We start from the raw sequence: 26278 nt of genomic DNA, 5'->3' as shown, positions 1-26278 counted from the left end.
ATGGGATAAATCCACTGGTAAAGAGGTGAATTTGGACTTCATGTTAACTGCCAGGTAAAAATGTATATGGATCTCACCTGTTACAGGGCCAAGAAATAATAACCAGCATTTATACAGTGTTTTAAATTTTGCTAAATGCTTTACAAATATTACCTCATTTTATCTTATAACCCTGGGAGGTAGGTGCTATTATTATCCTATTACAGAAGAAGAAACTAGAGCCAAACAGTAATGAAGTGACCTACCCACAGTCAATATAGCTGGGAAGTGTCTGAGGCCAGATTTGAACTCAGGTCTTCCTGTCTGTAGGGAATGGAATCTTTCCTGTTGGAGGGTACTTGGGGATATTCTAAAAAGAAAATAATCACTATAACTTGCCAGAGAGTTGTCCCTGCTCTCTGTCCTTGGAATACCTGGTAAGAGTTGTTATAGGAAGAATTTGTGTGTGTGTATGTGTGTGTGTGTGTGTGTGTGTGTGTGTGTGTATGTGTTTCAGATAAGTGTCAGACTGGGAGATCTCAAAGCTTCTTCCCATCACTGGGATTCTCTACCAATGACCCACCTGGCTTCCTTCTTTACCACTGCCTCATCTATACTTTGACATAGGTCCTTGTTCTTGGCATCTGGAAAGGCAGTCTAGCATAATGTACAGAGTACTGGGTTTGGTTTCAGACGGTCTTGGCCAGAGGTTCAGCCCTGCAAACTACTAACTATGTGACCTCAGGTAGATCACTTCTTTCCTTGGAAAGGCCTGCCACCCACCATCTTTGCTCCCAGGTACTGATCATTGCTGGAAAAAGTCCTGTACTCATTCAGGTTGTTGACCATGGATGTTCTAAGACTTCAAGTCATAGGAAATCTGACCTCAGCTAAGTTCCCCCTGTTGCAGAGAGAAAATTTTTTCTTCATCTCATCAATTTCTTGTCATGTATTCCACACCTTCCCCCTCCCCTCCCAGGAAATATTCCAAATCTTTCCACTTTTCCTTTGCTTCCTGTCTATCTGATACCAACATTTCCATTTTAACAGTAAACTCTGAAGGGAAAAAAAGTAATTGATAGTCTTTGTTTTTGCTTTCTCACTTTTCAAGGCATTCATTTCTCAAGCCATTGGCCTTTCCATCCCTTTGTTGACATAACTGGAGCTGGCCTATAGTCACCAATGCTCTCTATATTGGTAAGGCCAATTACCTTTCCTTAGACTTCATCTTTGTTCACCTTTCTTTAGTGTCTGATACTACAAACCTAAAGAGTCCTCCTAAGGAATTTCTTCTTCCTTGTTTTCTGTGACATTTCTATCTCCTGGTTCTCCTGCCTGTCTAAACCCTGGTTCATCTTTTTCTTCTCATCCCCTAAGCATGGATATTCCCCAAGAATTATGGATGCTGGGCTCTCTTCTTTTCTCTCTTTCTTCTTTATTTTGTATACTTGCCTGGTTCCTCAAACTCAACATATACAAACTTAACTCATTGCCTGCTTCTCTAAACCCACCCTTCCACCAGTCACTTCTCTGTTCCCTTTGGACCCTTACTCTCCATCTCCCAGAACTTGGGTTTGAAATGATCTTTGGGTGTTCCTTCCACATAACCACCTACATAAACTCAGTTGTCACATCCTGTCAGTCTTACAACTGGAAGATAGAACATGGGATATGGCACCAGGAAGACCATTATTCAAATCCTACCTTAACTATTTACTATGCGACTCTGGGCAAGTCTCTTAATTTCTGTCAGCCTTGATTTCCTCAACTGGAAAAATGGCAATAAATAATAATACAAGGTTGTTGGGTAGATTAATTAAGATAATATATGCAAAGCACTTTGCAAATCTTAGACTGCTGCAATCTCCCTGCTTCCAGTCTTTCCCACCTTAATCCATGCTCCAAACACCTGCAGACATAATCATTTTAATAGTTAGGTCTGACTGTGTAAGTGCCCTGCTAAAAAAAAATCTTCACTGGCTCCCTATTACCCCTAGGATAAAATGAGAACTCATTAGTGAGGCATTTAACGCCTTCCAGCATCTGGCTCCAAGTTGCCTTGCCATGTTACTCACATCAATGTCTTAATTTTCTGATTTGAACTGGACTGCCAGCTCTCCCTGCTCTTGGTGGTAAAGGTCAAGTTCAAAGCACCTGGATAATAGTCAAGTCCAATATAATATAATTATATTTAAATATATTCCCAACAAGGTAAATAGAGATGATCAGTCTCCTCTATTTTTGAAATTTGTTCAGAAGCAAATCACTGGTTTCTTAATCTCATTGAAATGACATCTCTTTTTTCACGCCCCTTCAAGCCCCCACCACATATTTACATTCACGCTCTTATATGTCCGTGGCTCCATTTTTATTCAGTGATTTCTACAAGGAAAGGAAGCATGATGTAGTAGATAGAGAGCAGACCTCTAAGCCAGGAAGACCTAGGTTCCAGTCCTGCCTTTGACACTTTCAGTAACCTTTCAGTGCTCTAGACAACTTTCTGAAACCATAAGTTGCAGAAAGGGTAACAACCTGCTTGGCAGAAGAGTGACTCATCTGGGAGTTCCCTCTGTGAATAAAATCAGAGGTCCAGCCCTATCTACAAGGGCTAGTTCTGGTGAGATGAAATATGGTTCCTTGTGGTTACTAGACAAGGACCAGGCTCTTGCTGGAGGGGACACACTTTTGGGGCTTATGCCATGACTGACACCACATCCATCTACTGAGATGGGTCAGGCCTAATTGGCTACTTTGGTATTTTATATTCCTTTTGGGGAATGTAAACTACCTGTGGACCTGTTCAGGGAAAGTTTTTTGACCCCTTGACTAGTCATGGCCTTGCTTTTGGGATGGCCTATGGCACATATCCTAGCAGGCCTTGGTAAAATTTCTTATCTTCTCTTGGGTGAGGTCCTTGCTGGGACAATCCAGGAATGTCATCAAGCAAGTAGAAGACATTATAGCTGTTTGTAAGATTTCTTTTAAGGAAGCTTGGAGTAGGTAGGGGTGGGTGGGAATCTCCCAAATGGGAATTTTATCTTTGTTGTTACATCAGACATAGAATAACAGCAGAAATTTCTTAAATTGCAGGGGTACATCTATCTAAGCAAATACATATAAAATACATATGTGGGTGTGGGTGTATATATAGATATAGATAGAGATTATGTATACATATATATATGTATATATGTGTATATATATATATATACATACATGTCCAGAGCATGAGAATAGTATTTCAGTCTGGGGAAACTATATTAAAATGGCAGCTGAGGCCCCAAAAGCAACTGTTAGATTGGTCTCAAGTCATGGAAGGTTTAAAAGTGATTACTTAAAATTCAGTCCAAGTGAACAACCCTATTTAAGCTGCCCCTTCCCTCCTCTCCCTTCCCCTCCCTCCCCCCCGTGTATAGGAGACAACTAGATGGCACAGTGGTTAGAGTGACAGAACTGGAGTCAAGAGAGACTCATCTCCTGAGTTCAAATTTGGCCTCAGACACTTCCTAGCTATGTGATCTTGGGCAAGTCACTTAATCCTGTTTGCTTCAGCTTCCTCATCTATAAAATGAGCTGGAGAAGAAAATTAAAAAACAAACAAACGCTACAGTATCTGTCAAGAAAATCCCAAATGGAGTCACAAAGAGTCAGACACAACTGAAACAAATGATCAACAACGACACCCCTCCCCTTAGAGATTGCTATAGACGCTTGCTTAGATACGTGCATCTTTTCTCTTCCCACCAGTATTAGCTCCTCTGTGTAGACTTCTGAGATCTACAAAACCCCCTCCCCACCCACACACCAGCTGGAGGTGGTCTCTCTGTCTCCATCACTTTCTGCCTTGCATTATATTTATCCGTTTACCGGTCCTAACTTCCCGCCTTTCCTTTTCTCCCCTCCCCACCCAAATGACAACATGCTAAGAACAAAATGTCATTTTCACGCCCCAGGAATTCTCTCCCCTCCTGGTTTCCCTGGCTTCCTTCAATCTCAGCTAAAATCTCACCTTCTATAGGAAGCCTCTAATGCTTGCAGTCTTCTCTGATGATTATCTCCAATTTATCCTGCATCTGTCTTATTTGTACATAGTTATTTGCATGTTATCTCTCCCATTAAACTGTGAGCTCCTTGAGGGAAGGGACTGTCTTCTTTGTATCTCCAGAGCTTAACATGTAGTAGGTACTTTATAAATGCTTGTTAGTTGATTTTTTTTTAATTGGGCTTAGCATAGGTCTCACACACAGTAGATTTTCCATATACAGTTGTTGAATGACTAATAGATCACACACAGTGAAACACCCACTTAGTCAACTTCGGAAATTCACTCACCCTGGCAGAGCCTCAGTTTCCTCACTTGTGAAATGGCACTAATAAACCGTCTCCTGATTCCTTCCAAGCACTATTGAAAGAAGCCCATGAGATTATTGATGGGAAACACTTTGGACACACAGGAGGACTTGTGATAAGCCTTCTGTGGGAAGAATAACTGCCCATAAGACCCAGCCCGGTATCAGTGCGGGTTTGGAGAAGGGCAGTGATGAACAGGAAACAACGCCTGAGGCAGGAGTAAAGAAAGCTCATCTCCCAATCCTTGTTTTCCTTTTGCATATAATTTCCTGGGAGTCACACACTGTCTCTGCCAGCAAAATTAGTTCTAAGTCGGTGTTCTGGGGCATCTCTCTCTGAGTTGGGAAGGTTCCTGCTCCATTGGGCTCATTAGTGGCTACACTGTAATGGAAAGAATGTTGGGCTTGGAATGAGGATGACCCTCAGCTTTGCCACCATCTAGCTGCGTGAGCGTGGGTGAATCCCTTCCTCTCCCTGAGTTTCAGTGCCCTTACCAGAGAAAAATGAGCTGTAATTCTACCTGTGTGGCCTACACCATAGAGATGTTTTGAGTAAAGTGCTCCATAAAGAGATACATACGTAGGAGATGACGATGATGATGATAAGTGTTGTCACTCTCTTCTTCTAAACTTTTAAAAATGGGGATCAGATAGAAACAGCCCTGAAACAAGTCACTATGCTGCCCTTATTCTTTTGTATTCAATGTTTATGGACTGTTGCACAGATGGCTGAAATAACCATTTGTTTGCGTGGTTTTTTTTTTTTGGTAATAAAAAAAAAGTATTAGGATATAAGTTCATCCCCTGTAGGGTCACTGAAATCATTCTTGATATAATTCTAGTAGCAGACAGAAGGACAAGAATGATATATACGTCATCCTTTTTCCATCTGATTTTGACATCCTTAGCCAAGTCTCTATACTTTGAAATTTCTTTCATTCCATATAGCTTTAAAAATATGAGGGAGGGAGGAAGGAAGGAAGGAAGGAAAGAAGAAAGGAAGGAAGGAAGGAAGGAAGGAAGGAAGGAAGGAAGGAAGGAAGGAAGGAAGGAAGGGAGGAAGAAAGGAAGGGAGGAAGGGAGGAAGGGAGGGAGGAAGGGAGGGAAGGAAGGAGGGAGGGAGGGAGGAAGGGAGGAAGGAGGGAGGGAGGGAAGGAGGGAAGGAAGGAACAAGGAAAGAAAGAAGGAAGGAAGGAAGGGAGGAAGGGAGGGAGGAAGGAAGAAAGGGAGGAAGGGAGGAAGGGAGGAAGGGAGGGAAGGAGGGAGGGAGGAAGGAAGGGAAGGAGGGAAGGAAGGGACAGAGGGAGGGAAGAGGGAGGAAAGCAAGGAGAGAGGGAGGAAGAAATGAAAAAAAAAATAAGAATCTATTAAGCCCTTATATACTACGTAGTGACAGGGGGCAGCTAGATAGTACAGTGGATAGAGCACTGGGCCTGGAGTCAGGAAGACCTGAGTTCAAATGTAGCTTCAGACACTTAGTTGCTATGTGATCCTGGGCAAGCCACTTAACCTCCATTTGTCTTAATCCACCGGAGAAGGAAATGGCAAATGACTCCAACGTCTCTGCCAAGAAAATCCCATGGATGTGCTATGGCCCATGGAGTTACAAAGAGTCCAAGAACAACAACCATGTAGTAACAGACACTGTGTCTTACAAGCACTTTAGAAATATTATCTCATTGTATCCTTCCAACAAACCTGGGAGGTAGGTTCTATTATTATCCCCATTTTGCAGTTGAGGAAACAGGCATCCTGAGGTTAATGTGTGACCCCATCCCAGGGTCACACAGCTATTAAGTGTCTGAGGTCAAATTTGAACTCAGGTCTTCCTTACTCTAGACCCAGCGCTCTATCCATTGAGCAACCTAACTGCCTGGAAGGTGATATCTATTTAAGATAGTTTTTTTCTCCCATTTTTAATGGTCATTATGAGAAGATGATTGTATGCAATAATTTATTCTGTGAGAATAATCCAGTTTCAATACATCTAATGACTAAGTTGTCCAGGATATCCTAAGGTGTATATTTTTAGTATATAGACTTCTCTGTTTGTCCACAGAAGCTAAAGGAGCTTCTTGTGTGTAAGTCTAGCCAACAGGCCATGTCTTGCTATGTATATAGGAGGTGCTAAATTTTTGAAGCCTACAGTGATATATTTATACAGTTTTAACCATTACCTTGCATATAGTGATCTACATTAATCACTAGACTCCTTAAGGATAACCCTTCTACAATGTCTGGTGGCAATGACCTAGTCCTAAATCACCATCGAAAGAGATCATATTTGTAAAGTGTGCAGTTCCTGGCAGTCAGTCGGTCAATGAACTTTCAAGGTCCAACTATGGGCCAGTCATTGTGTTAAGTGTTGGGGACACAAAAAGTGGCACCTAGTAGTAGGTATTTATTTCCATCCTGCCTGTGCCCCAATCCTCCCTTTTCACAAACAAATCTACATAATTTAGCCATTTCTTTCTCAGGTGCTTTTTTGTTAACATATTGTTGTCTGAACCTGTGTAGACATTACCCATGGAGGGTCTTTTGATTCTGCTTTCAGATCATAGTTGTTTTATTCACTCCATATGGAGACAAGGCACTGCCAGTTCTATTAAACAAATGACATATACCAGTCATCAACCTTTACTATTATTCCATGAAGTGATGTCTGCTTATTCCAGAAGTATTTCAGTAGTTATTTGATCCATCTGCATGTTCTTGAAGAATGTCTACCAATCCTCTCCCTCATTTTTGGTGCAGAAGAAGTATTCATCCTTCAGACTGGCTAAGATGACAAAACAGGAAAATGACAAATGCTGGAGACGATGTGTAAAAATTGGAACACTAATGCTTTGTTGGTGGAGTTGTGAACTGATCCAACCATTCTGGAGAGCAATCTGGAACTATGCCCAAAGGGCTATAAAAAGTGCATACCCCTTGACACAGCAATACTACTACTAGGGCTGTATCCCAAAGAAATCACAGAAGTGGGAGAAGGACCTGTATGTACAAAAATATTTATAGCAGCTCTATTTGTGGTGGCAAAGAACTGGAAATCAAAGGGATGCCCATCAACTGGGAAATGGCTAAACAAGTTGTGGTATATAAATGTAATGGAATACTATTTCCCTACAAGAAATGAGGAGTAGATGGACTTCATAAAAACCTGGAGAGAGTTATATAATCTGATGCTGAGTGAGGAAAGCAGAACAAGGGGAACTTTGTATGCCATTACAGACACATGTATGTGTGATGACCAATTTTGATAGACTGGACTCTTCTCAGCAATACAAGGTTAGAAGATGACTACAAAAGACTCATGATGGGAAGGGATACCCACACCCACAGAAGTCTGCAGACTGAAGCAAGCTATTTGCTCTCTCTCGTTTGTGTTTTGTTTTGTTTTGTTCCTTCTTTCTCATTGTTCACTCCATTGGTTATAATCCTTTACAACATCACTAATGTTCAACGTGAAGGTATTTGTGGAACCTATATTTGGATGCCACTGTGGAAGGGAGGGGCGAAGAGGGTGGGGGAGAAAATCTGAAACTCAAGAGGGTAATTCCTACATTGGGTTCATTGATTCTCTTTGTTTTACTCATTTCTAATATTCTGATTAAAATTTTTATATTATGAACTTTTTAAGTTACTCCACTGAGGTATATAACCAATGGTGAAATAAAGAGAAAGAATTTTTCTACTAGGACTATATCTGCCCCAAGATCTGACTGGGTAATTAATCCACACAAATAAACTCTAGACCAACCAGAAGACTGATGCCACTGGGAAGGGTGGTGGTGGTAAAGCTTAGCAACCATATACACATGGCACTTTTAAGCTTAATCGGCATTAATAACATTTTTTCCATCACTTTATCTGGTCTTGACAATCAACAAAACAATAAAACAAGTCCTGATTTGTAGCATTTGCTGATTTCCAAGGCACAAATGCTCACTCTGAAAATTTAACAGAAGCCAGTCAGTCAGAGCTGCCTCAAGCATTCCACTGCAACATCACTGGCAAAGAGTCAGAGCTGAAGGTAGTCAGCTAGCTTTTAGAGCCAGAGAGGAGAGAAAGCTGGCTGCTGGCCTAGAACCCCTTTGGGTGGCTCCTTTGGAGAATGCACCCGTATTGGGCAGCACCTGATCTTTACTGAACAGGGGTAGGCCTTTTCTTCACTAAGAATTATGCTAAAGAAAGCATGGAATCCTAGATCCTGAACTTGAAGGGACCCTAAGGGCAGGAGTATCCTGCACATCCTCCCTGATAGGGAAAGACCTTGTGACAGTTAGGTGGGCAGTGTGACATACTCATTTCAGTATCAGGGGAAAGCAGTAGTACCCTTTGAGGTACATTTCTCTTGATTTCCCCTTTCTCCCTTTTAATGCATTCTAGGGAGGAGGCAACTTGGTCCAAGGGACAAGTTAATTGTCAAGTGGTGCTAGAAATTCCAGTTTACCCTTTCAATGCCTCCTTGTTATACTGGCAATTTCTGGAGCATTGCTTAATAAGAAAAGTTCTAGAACTCGTTAGAAAGTCTGTGTTCAAATTCTGGCTCTGGTCTTTATGAGCACTGTGATCTTAGTTAAGTCACTTTCCTCCTTTGGGTCTGGGTTTTCATTTTTGTTAAATGGTGGGATTAGATCAGATAATTTCCAAGATCCCTTCCAATTCTGATGTTCCACATCCTAAGCTCTTTTAGCTGTGACGGATCCGGCCACCTACAAATGTTAGGAGGTGCTATTCTATTGTGAAATGCATGTTTGTTGCTCTAATTTCCTGGATAATTCTTCTCATTTGCTTTGCCTAAAGAGATCTTGTCTTGAAAATAACCCAGGAGAAATTTTTGAAAAATGTTCTTCATGGCTGAATTAATAGGGATCTTGATCCAGAAATTTGGGGCCAGTCTTATAGGATTTGAAAGAGTAACATTCAGACCCTGAAAATGCCTTGAGGCATCACACTTAACACTTTTCTGATGGAGAAGGGAGAAGAGTCAAGACTTGGAGTCAGTATTCACTGAGACTCCCAAAACATGCCTTGAAGATTAGTGCACCTGGCTCTATATGCCAGCTCAAGTCAAAGCAAGTCAATAAACATTTATTAAGTGCTATATTAATGAAAGATGATACTTTCCCATATTCCAGTTTGGAAAAATAAGAATATGATGAGGTTAAGGAGAGCTAAAGTGTTCTAGGAAAAGTCACTGAAAGAAATCACTTTCAGCTAGGGTGAAAAGGCCTAGCCCTGTTCAATAAAGACCAGGATAAGTTCTCCAAATGAGCCACCAAAAGGAAGGCTTCATAGATTGGGGATGGCTGAGCACGGCTGCAAAGAAGGAAAGAATTTCATGAGGCAAATACATGGAACCAAGTCGTTCCAGGGATGGAAGACACACCAATGCACAAAGTTCAGAGTAGACTTCTTCCCCCCAATCAGTCAAGCAATCAATGAACATTTAATGGGTACCTACTGTATAACAGGCATTGTACTAAGTGCAAGGGTTCTGTGTAACTACGATATCACTTTCACTTCATCCCCTCTCGTCTATTTTTCCTGTTATCCTCTTAACTCGGACCTGACTTTCTACACTAAAAAGTGTAAAATAATCAACTAATCAACCAACAAGCATTTACTGGGCACTTACTATCTTCCAGGCACTGTGCTAGTTGCTGTGGATGCTAAGACACAAATAATAAATCATCCCCATAGTTGGAAAGATAGTTGAAGTCACACTATGGAAGCTTAAGAGTTTAACATTTTTCCCCTCGGTTTTCTATTAATTAATTTATTTTTAGTTTTCAACATTCAGTTTTGTAAGATTTTGAGTTCTAAATTTCCCCCCTCCCCAATCTGGCTATACATACACAATCATATTAAACATATTTCCACATCAGTCATAACATTTTTAAAAGGTAGAATGGAAGAATTGAATGTTTTTGAGCAGGGGATTAATATGGTTAGGCCAAATGGTAACCAAAATTTTTTCCACCTGAGGCATGAAGAATATGGTAGGGATTGCAGGGGGTGCAAAGGTCAGTTCAAAAGAAGATTCTGTTATACTGAAAGAGTGGATGGTCTCCAGACTCTAATATTCATAGGGTTTGGGGAAAATGATAGACTTTAGAAGAGAATTACTGTGGTGACAATGCCCCAGGAAACAGGGAGAGGTGGTCTGAAAGCACATATGAAGGCCAGGGGGGGATTTTGAGGCAAGGTATAGGGACAATGATCAAAATAAAGATGAAGCATAGCCTTCCAGGTGTCAGTACCCCAGGCCAAAGCTCTACTTGCCCCCTCCTAGTTTCATAGCTGGCAAGAACCTAAGCTTTATGCCTTCCCTACAGAACTCTACACCCAGTTGGTGTTTAATAGATAGTTATTGAGTTAAGTTGATTGGAGTCTAATTGAAAAGCCTCTGGGAGGATAGAGTGTGTCTCTAACTCATTGGGTAGTTCCTGGGAGAGGGTTTGGAAATGCATCTACATATTTCCAGAACAATATTCTTCTAGTCACCCAGATGTTTTCTCTCCAAGATGCCCTAAACTCAGATGTTTCCTTGTCCCCAGATCCATGGCCCTGAGTAATATAACCTGGAACTCCCCAGGGAACAGGTTTGAGTGGGTTCTTTAACAATAGACAGTTTTTTTTAATATATGTTTTGTATTTATCTATATATGTTTATATTGTTGCCCTGATTTGAATGAAAGCTCCCCAAGGGCAGGTCCACTTTGATTTTGACTGGCATACAGTAGGTGCTCAATAAATGCTCCCTTATTGATGAATTCATTGATTGGCTGAAACATCAGAGTCTGCTCCCAAACAGAGGGAAGATAAAGCAGGTCAACACAGTCAAGACTATTGCCCCGCCACTGGCAGTCACATGGGCCACTCCATTGCTGTTGCACAGGGTGTAGTTACAACACTGTGATGTCACATGGACCACGCCAAGTGTTGTGTTGGACTGCTCACAGGTGGAAGAACATTTCTGGATGACATTTTCAAACTTGTAGGTATCTAGAAAAAGAAGGAAAACCCAAGAAACGTTTCAGAAAATCTTCACCATTAACATTGAACTCCAGCTCACTCAAGACACAATGCCTATTCCCAAGAAGTTTCCAACCCAATTAAAAAAAAAAAAAGGACGCACATGCAGATGACTATAAAACATGAAAACCAACAGAGGGCAATCAGGGAAGGTTTCCTCGAGGAGGTGGTACTCCTGCTGAAAATTTAAAAAAAATTTCAAGGGTTAGTGGAAATTCAACTAGTGAAGAGGAGAGGTGGAAGATAGTCTAGCTATAGGAAAATGAGTGCACATAAGTGCCAAGCTGGAGGTAAGAGAGCTCACTCCGGACATGGGAAGGGGCAAATTGTTGTTCATTTTGGTGGGAAACTATAGCACAGAGAGGAGTAATGGGAAATAAGGTTGGAAAGGTCAGTTGCTGGTAAGCTGTGAAGACCCTCAAACAACAGGGAAAGGAATTTGAATTCTATTAAGTTAGATGATAAGAAGGAGGTATTGGAGGTGAGAAAGAGTGGATGGGTGAGTGGATGGATGGATGGACGGATGGACGGATGGACAGATGGATGTATCAATAGAACAATAGATGTCGATAGAGCTACCTTTCTCAATATATACATATATACATATGTGTGTATATGTATTTGCTGCAAATATGTATGTACATATATGCGTGCACACATATACACATATATGCATACACGTGCATATATGGTTGCTGCAAATATGTATGTGTGTATATATACACATATATACATGCACACATACTCACACATATATATGCACTCACACACACACACACACACACACACACACACATATATATATATATATATATATATATACCTACATACATACACACACATACACATACACATAGTGTAATACGTGTCAATTATTTGCAAGAGGGAGGGAAAGTAGACTCAGGAAAGTCGATTAAGAGACTAATTCAAAAGACCAAGCTACTGAGGGCTATGTTAAAGTGCGATGGTGTGAAGCTGGTGTGGATACGAGCTCACTGATATGATGTTGGCTCTCATTAATGGAGTCTTCTCACTGAGTCTTCATGAGAGTGAGAAGCTTTATTACCTCAATGGAAGTCTGAGGCAGCATGGCCTCCTGTAAGAATTCTGCAGGGAATCACAAAACTTAGCTGTTAGCCCTGCCTCTGATAAAGATGAATTCTGTCATTTTATTTTAGATTTAATGTCTTAGAGACATTATCTCATCTGTAAAATGGAGGTAATAATTTTTATAATATTTTATAATTACTTTATGTAATAATGTATAATTATATATGATATATTATAATTATAAATAATAAATAATAATAACTTATAATAATCTACCCTGTTCATGGTGTGTTTATGTTTTGTACATTGTATACTCTAAATTTTTACTTCTCAAACTTTTTGCTCTCAGGACCCCTTTATACTTTTAAAAATTATTGAGGATTCCCAAAAAAGCCTTTGTTTGTATGAGTCATATCAATCAAGATTTGTGACATTATTATTAAAACTGATAATTTAAAATATTTTTAATTCATTTTAAAATAACAGTAATAAACCTATTTCATGTCAACATCATTTTAATGAAAAAAAACTATATTTTCCTAAACAAATCAATGAGAATGGCATTATTTTACATATTTTTGCAAATTTCTTTATTGTATAGCTTAATAGAAGACAGCTAGCTATATTCTAATATTTGTTTCTATTTCACTGTTATGTTATTTTGGTCAAAGTTTATAAAGAGAATCTGGCCTCATATTGATCTAGAGTTGGAAAGGGGAAGAGTATTTCAATAAACAAAAAATATCTTAGTATTTTTATAAAAATAGTTTTCAACTTAAGGATCCTCTGAAAGGGACCCCAAAGGGGACCCCCAAGTATCTGGGAACCATACTTTGAGACCTAAATAAACACCTGTTAAATCAAAGATCATAATATGAAAGTGTGTTGAAAAGATAAAGCTTTTGGTGTCTGTATTCTCTTTGTATCTACATGTTGCATTATATATATATTTTTTATTTTGTTAAACATTTTCCAACCTAAATATGCTTAACATGATTGTACATATATAACTTATATCAAATTGTTTGCTATCTTGGGGAGGGGGAAGGGAAAGAGGGAGAAAAATTTGGAACTCAAGATTTTACAAAAATAAATGTTGAAAACTATCTTTACATGTAATTGGAAAAGAAACAAAATATTATTAAGGAAAAAAAAACATTTTCCAATCTACATGGAGAACTGAGATTTGAGTATTCTTGCCTCTTCCCTGGTCAGTGCACCTTTGCTATCCTTGCTCATGTTTGAAGTCACATGAGCAAACCTGGACACCATACCTTAAGAAACACATGGACTACCTGGAAAGGTTGTGGACCAGAATGCAGGAGGGAGGCAGAGAAGGAAAGGGAACAGGCATTTATTAGGCACCTACAATGTACCAGGCACTGTACTAAACACTTTACAATGTTTTTCTCATTTGATCCTCACAACAATTCTGGGAGGTAGGTGTGTTATGATCTTCACTTAACAGGCGAGGAAACTGAGGCAGACAGAAGTTAAGTGACTTGCCCAGGGTCACATAGCAAGGAAATGTTTGAGATTGGACTAGGTCTGATGCAAACAAGTTAAAAGAACCAGGGATGGTTAGACTAGAGAAGAGAAGATGGAATGGGGAGATTAGGCATTAACATTCTAGTTGCCTTATTCTAAAGGGCAGTGATGATACAGAGGGGAAAATGCATTTCGTTTGTTTGCTTCCCTTTTGTCTCAGATATTGGCTTTGAAAGTGGCCCTGCTTTCTATCCTACCTGGTATGCCAGATACTTATAGTTTCAGAAAGTACAATTTTAGCTTGGAGGCACCCTATTTTCCAGACTTAAGGCCCAGCAAGCAGGCTGTGCCCTGGGCTTGGCATAGCAGCAATCCTTTCCACTTTCAATGATCCTATCCTCTGGCAAAATGTATTGTTCCTACCAATTGCCAGGTGTTCACTGCCTCCTATTTCCCAGGGACCTGAGAGCTGTCCATCACTTTGCTTGACTTGCTCACAATCCCTGTTCCTTGTAACAGCTAAGTGAACCAAACCAGGTACTGTACCCCTCTGTGAGACAATCAGCTTGGAGACTGTTCCCACAGGACCCAGGAACATCTGTTTTGTCTATACCTGAGCCTCCCATGGGAAACTGCTGCTCAAGACCTAAGAATGATTATGCTATAGTCCAGCCCACTAATGTACATTATAAGCATTGCCTGTACCCCAATGTGTTAAGCCCTCCTTCTGGTGGGGGGAGGGGTCCCTTGCTTGAAAGTCACTTTCCTAACTCTGAAATAAATTATACTGATTATTTGTGTCCTGACACACCTACCTCTAACCTGCTCTGTTCAGGCCCAACCATTCCTAGGTTAGAGACGGTCCCATCTGGACTGCATTCAAAATTCTGTTGACATTAATTGGTGGCAGCGGTTCATAGGGTGGACGTGGAGGTGAAGCTTTGAGCTCTCCACTGTGAGTGGGAATGGACTAGGTGCCACTGGAGCTTTCTTTGGAGTCCAGACCCCCTCCTCATCTGGTAAGATCACTGCTCTCACTCCTGTTCCATTATCAGCTCACTCTTAATTGAGCTCACCTTTTCATTGTGAGGAAAACCCCAGAGCCCCTCCCTTGACCTGGTTCTGGTAAGGTATTGTATGCACTCCTCTGATTCTTTGTCCAGGCCTGGTAAATTTGTTGCTGTGTGCCTCTGTTTTTTTTTTATTTCTGTACACTTCAGCACTGTGCTCTCCCCGCCCCCCTACCAGTAAGCTCTTACTTGCTTCTGTTCCAGCTTTGACCACCCTTCAGTCTAAGAGAGTATTCAGATGGCTACTGGTATACCTCTGAAATTTGGCCCCTCTGCACACCTCTGGTAATGACTTAAGCACAGGCCTTTGTTTGTTTATTTTTTTTTCCTGAATGCTTCCAGTAAATTTGCAAATTGCATAATCCTCTGGATTTTATAATCCCTTACACCTCTGGTTTCTGTGCCTTTTGTCAACCTGGTAAAATAAAATCTGTGCAGTTTTGTTGTTTGTATTTGTCTTGTTGTTTTGTCTGTGTTGGTGTCTCTATAAGATGCATAATGCCCCATAGGGACTTTAATAGCTGAAGCAGTTGTCCCAGTAAGAGGGACTAACCCCTGCATTAGGCTTTCTGTGGGAGATTAGGTTATAAAAAAAACTATGACACTTTTTTTTTCCTGTCATTTCAACCACTGGCCAAGTTGGAATTACAAAAGTAAAGTCAGATAACCAAAGTTGCAAAACCACTAAAAACATCTTAGCAGACCCTGGAAGTCTGGAAATTAATCATTAAAAGAGTTTGGAAATTAGCCATTTTTTTTAAGATTGCAAGAATGAGCTCCTGAGACTTTGAAGTAATTACAGAAACTCTCTTTTGAAATATCTTTGTAAGTTTTGAGGTACTACTCTGTAGGATTTGTTTTAAGGAAAAATAAGGATCAAATCTCATGAAAGTTTTTAAAAGGGTTTTTTTTTAAAGTAATTAGCAAGATTAACAATTTCATTGTTCTAGATCAATGAAGGAAAACTAGTTGGCAGAAATACCTGAATGAAGAAAGTGAAGAAAAAATAGATAAACACTTTGCACTTTAAGGCCTCCTCTTGTTAATCTCCCCTCCCCAGTTCAGAGATCTTCTCCCTTTTATTCTGTTAATACAGAATATACCCTCATATCAGATCATATTAATAAAAGAAAATACTGGAGAATTGTAGAGAAACTTAGTACATCCTGCCTATCCTACCCCAGCAGCTGCAAGTGGCCCCAGAGCCTGCAATTGTATGGGGGTGGGGAGCAGCAGTGGGGGTCAGATCCCATGGCCAGCATTTACCTTGCCCTGCCACTGGGAACTAGGACCAATGGGAAAGTCCTGGCACCAGCCACCCCAGCTTCTAGGCAGTGCCTTCTGCTGCACCCCCAAAGCCCAGTCAGTGGTTTACAAGTTCCCCAGCCCTTGGCAGGTCCTGCCAAGCTGCTGCCAGGGAGGGTCCATGTGCCCCTGTAGAACCTAGGGTTCTATGAAGTGGAGAAGTCAGACAGCCTCTGTCCTTGGTAAACCCACCCTTCTCTGTTCTGGTTGCAGAAACTTATGAGTTGTGTAATCCTAAGCAAGTTCTCTCTGTTTGCCCCAGTTTTCCTGATTTGTTATTATTATTTCTTTAATTGAATGTAATTGCTCTATACCTGATAACTCTAAAGTGGTTTTAAAAATTCCAAAGGTAATAAGATTAATGATTTTATATGTTATAATTTGGAAATGCAATTGATGTTTTAGGAAGTTTATTGTTTGTGTTATTATTGCATTTCTAAATTGTATTTCTAAACCTATATTGTGAAATTTGAGAAACCATTGTAAGCCATTGTTAGACAAAACTTTCCTTTTAATCTGGATGCTATTAGATTATGAACTGGACTTTTAAAAAGGTGATAGAAGGGGTGGCCGGGTGGCTCAGCGAGTAAGAGCACTGGCTCCAGTGTCGGGATGACCTGGGGATCAAATCCGGGCTCCGACACTTAGCACCACACCCAGAAATAACTGGCTGTGTAACCTTGAGCAAGTTACTTAACCCCGATTGCTCATTAAAAAAAAATTTTTTTTAAAGATGATAAAAATTGGGTATTTAAAAATTTAAATATTTTATGAGGCATATTTAATTATAAGATAGGTAATACTACTACTAATGATAATAATAATAATATTTACTCTAATAGCAAATTTCATTTGAAAATCTTGGCTATTATGAAACTGTATAAGGTGGTTTAAAGATGTAGCTTCAACATATTAATGATGAGTCAAACATTGGGTATTTGCTGCATGTCTGAAGTCCCAGAATATGGGTAGTTTTAATTTATAAGTAAAAGATTAATAAAAGTGCTAATTGTTAGATAAACATCAGGAAAGATATTCAAGCCCTAAGTGGTTAGTTTGTGGTTAGTTAAATTTTGCTATTTGAGGTAAAAATTTCTGGGACTATAATTTATTATTGTTTTGAGCTTTGATTATCAGGGTAGTTGTCTGAATTATCATGAAGTCAGTAGTAGAAATGGTATGTGCAGCAGTCTAGGAGCTGCTTATGGGTGGATGTCTGCACCTGAGAAAGGTTTTGGGGACAACCTCAGACATGGCCCAGGTAGGATTCACCTGACTCTATTTCCTCATTGTGCTATTTCCTTTCTGAAAAGGAAAATGATCCACCTGGTTAATCCTAAGCTTTGCCTTTATACCCTTTGACTATATGATTGGCTCAGATATGAGTCACACCTAGAATCAAACGGTGCTAAGGGAATTCTTCCCCTCTCGGGGTATGATATATGGCATTGTTATAACTATATCCCTCTTTTTCCTTTTATAGCTAATTTCTATAATCAAGAAATTTTAAGTACAATACTAAACCTATAATAGGTTAATATTAGAACATCTCTGACTTACTATAATAAGTATGAACATCTTACCATTTTGACCTATATTTGTGTTCAAATTATAATATAGGGATAATATCCTACAAAGTGGGAATTGATTAGACAAAGTAATAAGACAAAGGAGTAATGTGAAAGTTTTCTAATTAAATAGAACAGTAAATTTTGAAAAAGCAACAGGATTAGACTATTTTCTCTAAGAACTATATATTTGATTGACTTCCATAATTTATCTATCATGGAAATTCAGACTTTGAGTTTTAGTAGTAAGCTTTAGTAATAAATTCTCAATATTGGATTGTTTTCATTAATTAAGGATTAACTGGATTTTACACATAAACTATATTAACAGTAGCAAAGAAAGTGAAATTATTTTCCCATTTTTTAAAGTATCTGTCTGATAATCTTAAAGAACAGAAGAGTTCATTTTCAGTTAGACCCTCATAAAATTTCAAAAGATTCTTATTTCAGGTACAAGATTTAGGAAAAGGATAGAAACAACAAATGGTAAATGAACTGAAATTCTCTGAGGTTTCAAAATTGGAGAACCAAATGTAAGTGATTGCCTTAAATTACATTAGCTAAAAGATATTTAGGGACCAGATAACTATATGAGACAGCTGGGACTCAAAATGTGCTAGTTTAATGGATATTGAGAATGGATTATGAGGGTACAAAGAGATTTGATGTTAATTAATATTAGTGATAACTGTTGTATTGTTTTGTTTTTTTTTTGTTCCAAGATGTTTAAGTTTTCTTGGTTACCTTGATAGCATGTAAATCTCCCTTCTCAGAACCAGTCCATTGTAAGCCCTCTAAGAAGTGTGATCTGTACTAGACTTAATGTAATTATGTCTTATCATTTTCTCCCCTATATTCTCCCCCCTTCCCCTTTCTGCTTGTAAGACCTGGGACACACTTCCCCAATAGGTCCCCTTAAGAATTAACTCCCTGGATGACACCTTTCCTAGCTCAACTGGCTTCTCACCACATCTTGGCTTATACCTGCCTTTCCTTTATTGACCATAAGGGCAGGGGTTATTTCAGAATCCCTCCCTTTGACCAAAAGAGGGAAATGTTAAAACATTTTGGAGGCACCCTGTTTCCCAGAGCTAAGACCCAGCAATCAGGCTGTGTCCTGAGCTTGACATAACAACAATCCTTTCCACTCTGGACAATCCCATCCTCTGGAAAAGTGTATTGTTTCTACCAAGAACCAGGTGTTCACTGCCCCCTCTTTCCTAGGGACCTGAGAGCCATCCATCACTTTGCTTGACTTGCTCACAATCCCTGTTCCTTGTAACAGCTAAGTGAACCAAACCAGGTACTGTACCCCTCTGTGAGACAATCAGCCTGGAGACTGTTCCCATGGATCCCAGGGATGTCTGTATTGTCCACACCTGAGCCTCCCATGGGAAACTGCTACTCAGGACCTAAGAATGGTCATATTATAGTCTAGCCCACTTATGTATATATAAGTATTGCCTGTACCCCAATGTGGTAAGCCCTCCTTCTTGGGGGGGGCACATTTCTTTGCTTGAAAATGATTTTCCTCACTCTGAAATAAATTATACTGATTCTTTGTGTCCTGTCACACCTACCTCTAGCCTGCTCTGTTTGGGTCTGACCATTGCCAGGTTAGAGACCTTTCCAGTCTGGATAACATTCAAAATTCTGGTGACAAGCTTAAATAAATCTTTTCTTTCTGGCCATCTAGCAGTGTAAACTAGTCCAGTGTAAACAGAGGAGAGAGAAAACATGGGAGTTTTCTAGAGAACTAGGAAGCAATGGAAGGAGAAGGGCAGGCATCAATTCTATCAGCTCAGTATTAGGAAGACCCTCTGAACAATTGCATTGTCCAACAAAAAAATGGGCTGCCTTGGGGGAAGCCCCCCTAAATCTTTTGGCTGAGGTCAGAAAACCACGTCAGGGGGAACTCTGGGAGGAGGGGGAGCAGGATTATTGCTCTGGGAGGAATTAGACTAAGTGAGTCAGTTGGTTCCTAAGGTCCCTTTCAACTTGGGATCTGTGATTCCATGATGACTTTGACTTCCTTTCTAGCTCTGGGATGCTGGGATTCTCTCAGTCTTCTCACTGGGACTTGTGACAATGGTTTCACCAGTCAAAGAAACTCCTTGTTAAATCTCCTGAGGTTAAAATCTTAATAATTCTTAGCATTTTACATATTACTTTAAGGTTAGTAAAGAACTTTACAATTACCAACTCTCCTTTGATGCTGGGAGGTAGGGTACTATGATAGGTACACTACTATGATTCTCATTTTACAGATGAGGAAACTAAAACAGGCAGAGGTCAAGTGACTTGCCCAGGGTTGCACAGCTAGGAGATGTCTGAGACTCAGGTCTTCCCTATTCCAGGTCCAGTATTCTATCCACTGGGCCATGCAGCTGTGTATCTTGTCAGCTCCACAAAGATGATGAAATGGAAGAACCATGTTTTCTCCTTTGTGGACAACTTCCACTAAAAAACCCAGTAGCAGAAAGTGGAGACGTGGGTATTAGGGCTAGGGCCATAATAGATAATAGGGTTATGATAGATAAGGGTAAGAAACATGGAACATGGAGAATTGGGCCTTATGGGCCTTACAAGCATTCCACCTCTACAGTCAACAGAATTCAAATCCAGAACTCTTGACTAGGTTTGGAGCACAGAACTAGATGCCTCCTTAAAGTCTTCTCTGACCTACCTCCATAACTACCTAAAGTTATAAGAGAATCCCAAGACTAGTAAGTACTGTTGAGATATAAGTGGTTAGTGAGAGGCAATGAGTGGGGTGTGGTGAGAAGAGCTAATAGTTAGGAGACCTGGATTCTGGGTGGAAATGGTGGGAAAAGCCATTTCCTGGCTTTGGGCCAGTCATTCCTCTTTAGGGAGCCTCAGTTTCCTGTTCTGGGAGATAGGGATGTTGAACTAAATGATCTCTATGCTTCCTTTAAATTCTGACATTCTAAATTCTAAGGTCCCTTCTAATCCTTATGTTCCATGTTCTGTGGTCCCTCTCAACTCTGACATTATATGATATAAAGCATCTCCCACTTACAGTTTATATTTTTCTGTGCTCTAAGGAAATAGAGTCCAACCCAAATATAAACAGATCTCTGTAGGTCATATATTGACTTAGAAAATCACAAATTAACATTATCAATATTGCATTGTGTTTTAAAATGTATTTTGTTAAGAATTTCTCCATTATATTTTAGTCTGGTTTGGGTAGCATTCAGTTTTTCTGACTCTTTGTTGCCCTGAGTTTACTGCCTCTCTAATGTTGCAGGCTATACACTATCATAGTCTACATTCTTCCATGCTCTGATACCCCTCTGAGACCCCTCCAGGCTCCCACCTATTCTATATTGAGCCAATGGTATCAAGTAGTACAGGGTAAAGTCCCATTTACTTTTTCCCTCTTTTGCTTCATGTAGAATTGGGTCAAATACTATACAAATATAGAGGGTTATTGAGAAAACTGTATGGCCTTGTGGAAAGAGCACGAAATCTGAGTTAAATACTAGCATCAGTTTCAGGGTCTGCTGGGTAGATAGATAAACTATGAAAGGTTCTGGGTTTAGATCCTATATCTGATGTTTGTTAAGTCATTTTTTCACTCATGTCCAACTCTCTATGATCCCATTTGAGGTTTCCTTGGCAAAGATACTGAAGTAGTTTGCCATTTCCTTCTCAGATCATTTTACAAATGGGGAAACCGAAGCAAAGAAGGTTAAGTGACTTGCCCAGGGTCATACAGCTAATAAGTTTCCAAGGTTGGAATTGAACTCAGGTCCTTCTGACTTAAGGACCAGCATTCTCTCCACTGCACCATCTAGTTAAGTCTGATGTTTACTCCCTGTGTAATCTTCAGCAGGGCTCTCCTTGGTTCTCAGTTTTCTCATCTGTTAAATGTGGGTGGCTGGACTCCATGGTTTCTAAGGTCCCTTCCAGCACAGTATCTAGTACATAGTAGGTGTTTAATCAATGCCAGCTGACTGACAAACACTTAGTAGGGGCATGACTCAATGAAAGGCCCTTCCCTTCTCTGTCTTAGCTTTCCCTGTATAAAGCAAGGATTGTGACACATGTGCCCTGCATGTCTTTACAGGTCTTAGTCAACCTCAGATGCCTATAGGAATTGGTGTTGCCATTATTGTTATTGCACACACATGCATACACACATATATGCATATACAAATACACATATGCACACACACATACCTACACACATACACACCATTTCTCTTAACACAGCAGAAAAGCAAGGGAGGAGAGAAGCAATGATCTGGATCTTTCTGGATAAAACAGTACATGCATCGGAAATAGCTGGTTATTTAGATTAGAATGCCTTCCTTCTCAGTGCCCATCTTCCCTGCCACCTCCAACCACATGTGTTGGCACAGGTCAAACAGGAAGCAAACAATCTGAAGCCACTGGGGGAAAGGTGTATTTGAGAAGTCCTAAATGCTGTAATAAGGCTTCCATCCTCTAAGCCTGCTTATAAGCTGAGGCATGTACTTTCTTGTCTTGGACTTCAAGCAAATGGGAAAAAGGTGAGGGAGGTTACTTAGTTACTGAAGAGAAAGAAAAGCAAGGAAGGAAGGAAGGAAGGGAGGGAGGGAGGGAGGGAGGGAGGGAGGGAAAGAAAGAAAGAAAGAAAGAAAGAAAGAAAGAAAGAAAGAAAGAAAGAAAGAAAGAAAGAAAGAAAGAAAGAAAGAAAGAAAGAAAGAAAGAAAGAAAGAAAGAAAGAGAAAAGGAGGGAGAGAGGGAGGAAGGAATTAAGGCGGGAGGGAGGAAGGAAGGAACTCCCTGGAGCTTTTTAAGCACAGGCTGGATGACCATTCATGGGGAAGGCTGCTAAGGGTCCTTATTCAGGCATGAAATGGAAAAGGTGGCCCCTAAGTTCCCTTCTGACTCTGGGATTCTATGATTCAGTGAAATACAAAGCAGTCCTTGCCCTTGAGAAGGTTACAGTCTAAAGAGGAGAAAAAGAGTAACACCAACTGTCCCTCTAGCACAGGACTTGACTAACTAACCCCCTTTGAATAGGCTTCGGGCTTCCTGATCGTTTAGTAGAAAGGGGACTCTCTTAGAGTCAGAAGACCTAGCTAGATTGAAGGTTCTGGGTTGGACACCAACTCAGTCTGAGCCGTCTGAGCCTCAGTCTCCTCATCTCAAAGATGGGTGTGATGATTCTGTCACCACTCACCTGAAAGCCATTCTAAGGAAAGCATTTTAACTATGAAATTTTGAGCAAGTTTTAGGTGGGGAGATATTACTCACACGCAGGAATAACTTAGTAAGCAATATGACTGAGTTATCAAATACCAGAGTTCAAAGGGATATTAGAGACCCAGCCCTAATCTCTTCATTTTTCAGAAGAGGAAAATGAGGCCCAGAGGAGGGAAAATGATGCAGCCAAAGTATCACAAAAATGTTAGGTCAAACTGAGGCCTCTTGGAAGGTCAGCATTATTTCCACCATACCACAATTAAGGGCGGTGGACACTAAGTGTTTTTGGAGTTACAGGGGTGGAGGGTGGGGCAGGGAATAAAACCAATCTAATCTGTTGGTTGGTTCCAAGTCAGTAGAATGAAAGAAAGTTGGTTTTGTTTCTGTAGGCTTGTTTGTTTTACTTTTGTCCTGGTTGTTTGGACTCTGGATGACTGGGTATATAAGTGGACTGATAGTTTTGGAACTTATCCAGGGGAATGCTGATAAACACTTAACAACTAGCTTTCCAAGGGGGAGAAATGTAACCAAGACTCACTTGTAAGTTTAATATGCATTATTATACATACGATTTTCTTAAGTTTAGACTATCAATAAAATGATAAATCAAGTCTTATTTTGTAGCATTTACTGATGTCCAAGATGTAAATGCTTACACTGAAAATTAATGATGAATTCCAGCACATCCTTGAACTGGCCCCACTTTCCACTCCACTGTGTAAGCCAGAGAGTTACAGAGACACTCAGAAAGGACAGCTCTGGCTTAAAGGACACCTTTCCTATCCGGGCAGCTAGAAGTGAACAGGATAGGAAAACACATGGAAAAGTTAAGGACATTATTGTAACCCAAGTGTTACTACTGTTCTTGTCCTCCCACCCTAAACTAGCTACCAAAAGCAAGCAACGCCCTTTGACTCATTTGAGGATCATAACTTCTCCTTTCCCTCAACTACCCTCCTGTGGTGGAACGCTCCAAAATTCCCCAAAGGGAGGAATCAAGAGTAACAGAACAACATTATTAGAGCCAGAATGGTTTTAAAATACAGAATTTCAGAGTTGGGAGGGGCCTTAGACTCCAGAATGTTTGGACTGGGACCTTAGAACAGAGAACATAAGAGCTTAGAAGGGTCTTAGAACATACTGTATCAGAGCTGGGAGGGGCCTTACATTATAGAATGTCTGAGCTGGAAGAACTTAGAATGGCAAAGCTGGAAGGGACCTTAGACATCGTGGAGGTCAGCCCTTCCATTTTGCAGATGAGAAGAGTAAGGCTTCTGTGTGTGTGGTGTATGTGACAGTTTTGTCCTTCATTCTCAAAGAGGACCACGACACCAGGGAGATGATAATGTAACTTGCATTGAATTTGATTGGAAGGAGGGAGGGTTATGCAAAGTCACCAGCCTCACTTTCTCCTCCAGAGTTAGCTGGGCCCAGTGGCCAGATATAGGTCAGGATGACTAGAGATGGCCCAGGATGCAGTGGGAGACCTTGGCCTTTCCGAGTTCTCACTTTGGGTGAGGCAAAACTCATTCAGTAAATGGGCCTCTTTAAGAAGTGAATCAAAGGGTGGGGGGAAGTGAGGCAAGGGATAACCCCTTTAATAAAAAAAAAATCAAACTTGGTTTGGGGGGAAGAGCCTTAGACTTGCTGGACAAAGGGGAAACAGTTACTATTTACATTTACACTGAGCCCGGAAGGCCCAAAAGTAACCATTAAGTGGTATCTGGGCTAGGACCTATTGTTGTCCAGTCAACGAGATACAGAATGAATTAGATTTAAGGCTTGGTCTTTGAGAAAGAAATCTAGCCAGTAAGATTAGCCTAAGGTCATAGAGTGAATGGTACAGAACTAAATCTAGAGACCAGTCTCCTGATACCTAGTCCAGTGCCCTTTCTGCTATGCCATAGGAGAAGCCAGAAGCTTAGATAATCAATAGGAATGAATTTATAAAAGTTGTTTATTGATCTATTCAAAACCATGTCAAAAGCCTACCCTGTTCAAGATCCTGTGCTTAGAACTATGGGAGGACCCAAGATAACTAAAACCCTGTTTCTACCCACAATGGGTTTATGGTTTAGTAGTAATTATATTAATCCACATTTGTATAGCAATTTAAGGCTTTGTGGAGTATTCTTCACAACAACCTTGTGAGGTAAGAAGCACAAGAAATCTTCTCTCTATCATATAGGTAAGTGACTAAGATGCAGAGATAGGGAGTGACAAGCTTATGGTCATACAATTTGTATGTGACAGAACTGAAACTTAGCCCCAGGTCATGGACAAGTCTAGTCTTCTTTCTGCTAAAGCCCAATGCCTCTCCATATAGCATGCACAGATATAGAGAATGCTAATAAGACTACAACTCCATAAGAGGAAGGTAGCATGATCACAGAGCCATAATGCTATAAAGTCTGAGAATGGAGAAATCACTACCAGTGTAGGGGACTAGGGAAGAAATCCCAGCAGAAGTGACACTGGAACTGGACTTTGAAGGATGGGCTAGGTATCAACAAGTGGGGACAAGGCCAGAAGGAAGATATACCAAGCACATGGAGTTTCATCAGAGGAAGCCATAGGCATACATGAAACAGGGATTGGGTGTGCCCTGGTATCACGCATACACCCTGGGAACAATATTCCCAGAGGATGAAAGGAAGAGCTAAAGGTAATACTCACTCTAGTCTATGCCCATGCTGAATGCATGCTTATAGAATAGAAGGCAGTTAATTCTTGAGAAAAGTGTTGTTGACCTTTCCAGTGACTTCTACACCTGGCTACCTCTATCCACACCATAATCTTCATCTCTCCCCCCACCCCCCACTACATGCAGACCCTTTCCCCAACTTCTCTTATGTTTTCTCTCTGCCTCCTCCTCATACTAATATAATAATATTATATTAGAATATAAGCTTCTTGAGGGTAGGAATTTGCTTGTTGGCTTTTGTTTACATTCCCAGTGTTTAGTACAGTGCCTGGAACATATTAAAAACTTAGTTAAATGCTCACTCATTCACTTATTTTCTCACTCATTTATCTGTCTGTCTGTCTACCTATCCATCCATCCATCCATCCATCCATCCATCCATCCATCCATCCATCCATCCATCCATCTATCCATCCATCTATCCATCCATCCATCTATCTATCCATCCATCTATCCATCTATCTATCTATCTATCTATCTATCTATCTATCTATCTATCTATCTATC

General features: G+C 40.3%; 1 protein-coding gene across 1 annotated transcript in view; it reads right to left on the bottom strand.

The window, feature by feature from the left end:
• Positions 1-10914: 10914 nt before the first annotated feature.
• Positions 10915-26278, bottom strand: part of LOC138155892 (prostate stem cell antigen-like) — a 25821-nt gene continuing 10457 nt past the window's right edge. Inside the window, exon 3 of the mRNA XM_069081158.1 lies at positions 10915-11339. Coding sequence (XP_068937259.1) covers positions 11128-11339 — 212 coding nt within the window. The 3' untranslated portion in view covers positions 10915-11127. The remainder of the gene's footprint in view (positions 11340-26278) is intronic.

This window comes from Petaurus breviceps, unplaced genomic scaffold, assembly GCF_028583685.1.
Source record: "Petaurus breviceps papuanus isolate PSGF00001 unplaced genomic scaffold, PetGlider_PUasm1.0 98, whole genome shotgun sequence".
NCBI lineage: Eukaryota > Metazoa > Chordata > Mammalia > Diprotodontia > Petauridae > Petaurus > Petaurus breviceps.
This window is presented reverse-complemented; position numbering and strand designations above follow the sequence as displayed.